The sequence below is a fragment of the Arvicola amphibius genome, chromosome 9, assembly GCF_903992535.2.
Source record: "Arvicola amphibius chromosome 9, mArvAmp1.2, whole genome shotgun sequence".
In the NCBI taxonomy this organism is placed as follows: domain Eukaryota; kingdom Metazoa; phylum Chordata; class Mammalia; order Rodentia; family Cricetidae; genus Arvicola; species Arvicola amphibius.
Genome location: NC_052055.2, coordinates 76823499 through 76829543, shown reverse-complemented (window position 1 = coordinate 76829543; position 6045 = coordinate 76823499). Strand labels below are relative to the sequence as shown.

Genomic DNA, 6045 nt, shown 5'->3' with positions numbered 1-6045 from the left:
TCTGTTCCATTCTATCATATGCTTATTGTTTTATCAAATGAGTGGATCAGATATACATGTTATGTACATTCGCTTTCAACAGAAATCACATTCCCTAGTCTTATTAGAAATAAAAATGCTGAATCTCACCGGGCGGTGGTGACACACGCCTTTAATCCCAGCACTCGGGAGGCAGAGGCAGGTGGATCTCTGAGTTCGAGGCCAGCCTGGTCTACAAGGGCTAGATCCAGGACAGGCTCTAGAAACTACAGGGAAACCCTGTCTCGAAAAACCAAAAAAAAAAAAAAAAAAAAAAAAAAAAAAAAAAAAAAAAAAAAAAAAAAAAACCCCAAAATGCTGAATCTCCATTTCCAATCTTCAAAATCAGACACTGGGGAAAAAGGAGCTTTGAAATCTCAACTGAATTGGTCCTCTTGGGAACTAATATGTAGGTAAAGTTTAAAAACAACAGTCTGAGTATTTTGCTTGACCTTACCCTGTGGTAGGAGAATCCATTGCTTCCTTTTTCAGAGTATCAGCTTCTGTAAGCTGGGTCAACTAGCAGCAGATTGATATGACCATATGTAGAATAAAGATGTTAAAAGCATGCAGATTGAAACTGGCATCACTTTCAGGTCCATAAAAAAATGATAAAAAGTTTTAGATTTTGAAGGTTGAAATTAAATGAGTAAATGTTAAAAATTAATAAACTATCATTAAAATGTGTGGAAGTCTTCCCCATGAACATCAGTGATTAGAGAATTCCTGGTAATCTTATATATAAATGATTGCATCTTATAATCAAAACAAGCATGTGATCTCCAGACCTCTAGTTGCTTTAAGTTGTAAAATACAAGAATTTAATCATAACAAGCAGCTTTAATATCCTGAGACAACATGGAATGACTTAATAATAGGTACATTTAAATAGTTAAGACTACAAATATCATATAACTGAGGGCCTGGTAATTGTAATTTTCAACATTCCACTTTTTGCGACCATTTTAAACAAAAATTCCTTATTAAAATAGTTCTGAAAAAGTTGGTTATTGGGAAGTTCCATTAAAACTAATCCAATCAGCTGGGCGGTGGTGGCAGCACTCAGGAGGCAGAGGCAGGCAGAGCTCTGTGAGTTCGAGGCCAGCCTTGTCTACAAGAGCTAGTTCCAAGACAGGCTCGCAAAGCTATAGAGAAACCCTGTCTTGAGAAAAAAAGCTAATCTAAGCAGGTTTTGTTTTGTGGAAATTTACTAGTAATAATGTCATGACCATGTTCTTTGAAAATGGCACAATAATTAACCCACACATACAAATGATTTTGGTTTTTCAAGCTTCAAAGTCCTTCCCAGGAAGCTCTATAAATAAAAGTGGTCATTGCTTCTTGAATGCAAAACAAACCGGCTTTCCAAAGAGGATCTGTTGTCACTTCTTGCTTAAGAAACTGTACCATGAAGATTCATCTCTTTTTCTTTATTATGCTCCTTTGGGTCACAATATTACCAGGTAATATGCAAGTATTTGTCAGAGGTATTTGTAGAAATGGATTTGCAAAGGTTTCTCTAGCTATTTGTTAAAAACACTTTTTTAAAAAAAGTTAGAATGAGAATATTGTTTTACTAGATTTACTATGAAATTTTTGAATTGCAACATGTAATAATTACTAGTGGGAAGCCCAGTGAAATATGAAGAAAATGTAGTTTAGCTGATAATATTATATTGAGATTAATTTCTTGCTGCCTATGGATATTATCATGCATTTTCAGGATATGATACATAGTAGCATTGGTTGCCACTGTGTTCAGATTCCATTATATTGAAATTTAAAATGATTGCTAAGTTTCAAATTAAAATAACCATACTCACCCTATTATGTTTATTCAGTAATATATATTTAGTTTTTATTCTTGATGAATTTATGTATTTTTTGGGAAACTGTTGCTGAGCATTATCACCTATAAGGTGAAAATAGTTCAGTGTTGGATTATTTAACTGATATTTTTATTCTATAATAGGGTATTAGTGAAATGCCTTTTGGTATTCTTTTCTCATAATTACAAGTCAATTAAGGTCCTTATTGGTTTTCTTTGAAGTATTTCTTGTATTACCATCTACTGTATTTTGGTGAAAGGTTTCCCTGAAGGACTATCTCTCCCCAGAAGGTATACAGTAAAATATTGATCTTCTTATGAAGTGACACATATTCATTAACTTCAAAAAGCAAAATAAGAATGCTGACTTCAATTTATTCATTTATTTTTATATTAATAAATTAACCCATTCATTCATTCATTTTAGATGATCTGGTCTAATAGCCATTATATACCCCAGGATTCATATGGCCTCTAACACACAATAGGTTATTTTCCTATATGTTCTGCAATAATTAACACTAGTAAATAATTATATAAATGTATTTCAACCTGTATCTTTTTTAAAACATATTTCTTCAGGTTACTAATAACCATAGTTACTTATCCTTTCCTTCAACAAAATGAAACATTTACATGCAATGCAGGCTAGGAAATTATAAATCACGTAGATGACAGAGTAGTATAAATTATATGGTGTGTCAGTGGTCTTATGTATTTTTCTATTACTTCCAAAGGGTAAGTTCCTTTTAAAATTATACATGAACTAAACCTGTAAAGAACTCATTATTATAGACAAATACAGTATGAAAAACAATAACTATCACTATGTTGGCTGATACTTTCCTTTCAATATCAGAAGAGGCATACTATAATTTTTTTTTTTTTAGAAAAGGCAACTAATAGGCTTACTTTCATTCACATTGTAGCTCACAAATCTATGGTAATAGAATGAAGTTGAAAATAAATGTACATCACTGGGCCTGCGTAGATGGCTGAGTGCTTGTGGATGCTTACTGTTCCTATAGAGGATCTGAGTTTAGGTCCTCAGTTTCAAGAACCCAGAGTGGGCAGCTCAGAATCACCTACAATCCCAAATCTAGGGGATCTAATGATCTGTTCTGGCCTCTGTATTAACGTTCACATATGTGGAGTACATAAACTACTATTGCAGGGATACACACACAAACACATAAGTAAAATATAACCCAGGATGAAATTTGTGCTCTCCATGTGCTCATGAGTTCGAAGACCAAAGTATGACCAACCAACCGGAGACAACACCCTTAGAAAACATTCAGAAGCTGTAAACTCTCAATAGCGCTTCAGACAGTAGTTGGGCTTCATACAGGACTGTTCTATTGGCTTGAACTTGTCTAGCCAGGTCTGGGCAAATAACCACAACCCCTCATAGTACAGTAGTCCTATAAGTGTTAAATAGAGTGTTTTGATTTGCTTCTCCTCAACCTCTGAATGTTTAAGCCAGTATTATTTGCATGAAAATTCTTATTCAAGCTGAATTAAAATGACATTGCACTATCACTGATTTATGTACTTAAGTTTTCAATGCAAGGAATATCCATTTGTATAAATTAGCTTTCTTCTGCAATTTCCAAACACTACAAATACACATAAAGTATAGAAGTAAAAGGCTTTCTATTGTTCCCACTTTTATTTTTTTCTTAAAAATTGAAGTTTTTAATTTCTGTGGACATTTTTATTTCAATCTTGCATATGTTATGAAAACAGGACAGAATATTTTTTGTATCAAAGACATCACATAATCTTTCCTTCTGTCATATCCCCAAGCATTCAAGGTAATCTAAAGAATAAAACAAACAAATAAATAAAAATGAAAATAAGTTGTAGGTTAAAGAATTATTCTGTGGAATAATTCGGTACAGATTTGTTTTGTATATGAATTGAGATTCATATACTACTTAAATTCTCTCTCATCTGAGGCTGATATAACAGTATAAATTGCACAGTCATGAAAAAGAAACAGGGATTTTTCAGAAAGTCATAAGAAGATATTTCAGAGTGAGGATAAAATGTGACTCATGCACTTGAAGACAAGAGGTTATTTATTTGTTTTCTCACAGTATTATTTGAACATTGACTAACAATTAGGGGTAAGATGCACCTGAGAAGACATTAAGAAATGCTGGGAGAACTTTTGTCATAGCCTGTAAAAATGGCAACTGTGGGATAAAGTTCAGAAAGGCTACTAAATAATCTGCTAAATAACAAGCCCCTCCAGATCAAGATTTGTTCAATCACAAATTCAACTTTGCTTAGGATGAGAAGCCTACCCTAGAGCCTGCCATGCCTCCCAAGAATTATTTCTATTTCATAGGAACTAATTGCCTGCTATAGTAGCAAATCTCTGTAACCTGAAAACTGGGAGTCAGAGTCAAGGGGTATCAGGAATTCAAGTCCATCCTTGGTTACATAGCAATTTTGAAGTCAGCCTGAGTTTTATAAAATCCTGTCCAAAAAGAAAAAGAACTCTAATTTCACTTTTACAATTTTAGATTAAAACGTGACAAAGTCCACCCTGTCAGAATAGCAGTGTTGGTAGAATCTGTTCATAACTCCAACTACAGATTTTTCAACCATTTTTTGTTTTGTTTTGTTTTCCTAATTAAAAAAAAAAAGACTCTAAAGTAAGGCAGGAGTCAGTAAACTTCTTTTTCCCAAGTAATAAAGTAAGTAAATATTTCAGGTTTTATGCAGCCTATAAGATCAACTCTCATTGAAATATGTAAGCATTTACATACAATGTATAAGTGTATGCTAATGGAATCGTACACCATAAAAAAGTGTCAGGGTTGACTGGCCCCTATACTGACTTTATTCCTTGCCAATATCAACACAACAAATAGAAATCTGAAGAATGCCTTTTCAAACACCTGTGATTTCCGGAAGTGTTGTGGTAATTTCAGAAATGATGTAAGGGTAAAAATAAATGCGCGCACGCACACACACACACACACACACACACACACTCTCTCTCTCTCTCCCCCTTGTCGTCTCCTCTTTCTTACTCTCCTCTTTTCTCTTTGATCAATGACTTTGTTATGTTTAGATATAATTTAGTTAATATGTTTGGGAAAGGAAATCACAAAATGTCCAGGAAAGTTCTATTTGAACAAATTGTTTGCCACTGCTTATTTTTAAATATTTTTGAAAGATAAAATTACTTTTCAATGAATTTTAGTAATAGTTTTCAGCATAAAACATAAGGTTTGAATTGATTATTTATGAGAACAGATTAGAGCATCCTTAATTCTATTGACAGCTGCAGAAAGAAAGTCAGCCGAATGTAAATTATGACTCACTTTTACCATTGTCTTCAAGAAGTTATTTTGAGTTCATTACCCAGTCGTTTGTGAAAACCGACTTAGTCCCAAGGCACTTTCTGAAGTCCAGGATATCCCTCATATAAGGCAACAGTGAACTCACTTAAATTCTTCCCAGCATCTGAGGATGGTCACACTATAATCTTTTGTCTCTAAAACTTTCTCCTTATGGGTGTATTACATACAGTTTCCTAATTCTAGCCTTCTTTCCTTCTTACAGCCAAAAAGAGGTTTCCCGAGTATGGTAGCTTGGATTTGAGTTATCAGTGCAAAATGAGTAAAGGTCACTGTAAAACCCAGTGCTCTGAAAATGAATTTAGGATTGCTTTCTGCATAAGACCTGGAACTCACTGCTGCATCTAGAATTTAAGATGGCGAATGAAAAGATACACATCACCCAAGAAGAAGAACGAGTCTAATTAAGTCTTCCCAGCCAAATTTTCAAGATATGTATGTCTCCGTAAAGCAAAAAGAATCAAATAAAATTTAATCCTGAGTCATTCAGAAGTGGTTCTAGCTCACATATTAATTGGTACATTCAGAAATAAATGAGTTGAGTCCATTTGTGAACATCCCTCGAACAGTGCTCAGAATTTTGTGTCTTGTGATAGTTGGACAAAGTCAAATGGTGGGAAAGCCTAAGTCAAAGAAACAACATGTATCTCTGAGATATAGACTACCAATAGATAGGCACTGTTAATATATTAACCCCATGAAAATGTGTGAAGTACTAGGCTTGGTGACTCCATATTGAGAACAAAAATCATTCGCATGAGATACAAAGTGCTTAAGAGAGAAAATAACCAAGGCATAAGAGCAAAGTAGCAGAGAAAATTC

The 6045-nt window shown here is 33.9% G+C and overlaps 1 protein-coding gene across 1 annotated transcript; it reads left to right on the top strand.

Annotated features, from left to right (window-relative positions):
* Positions 1-333: 333 nt before the first annotated feature.
* On the top strand, positions 334-5571 carry LOC119823737 (beta-defensin 17-like). Its single transcript, XM_042055760.1, is given in 3 exon segments — positions 334-427; positions 1347-1481; positions 5429-5571. Coding segments are annotated over 3 exon segments (372 nt in total).
* The last annotated feature ends 474 nt before the right edge of the window (positions 5572-6045 follow it).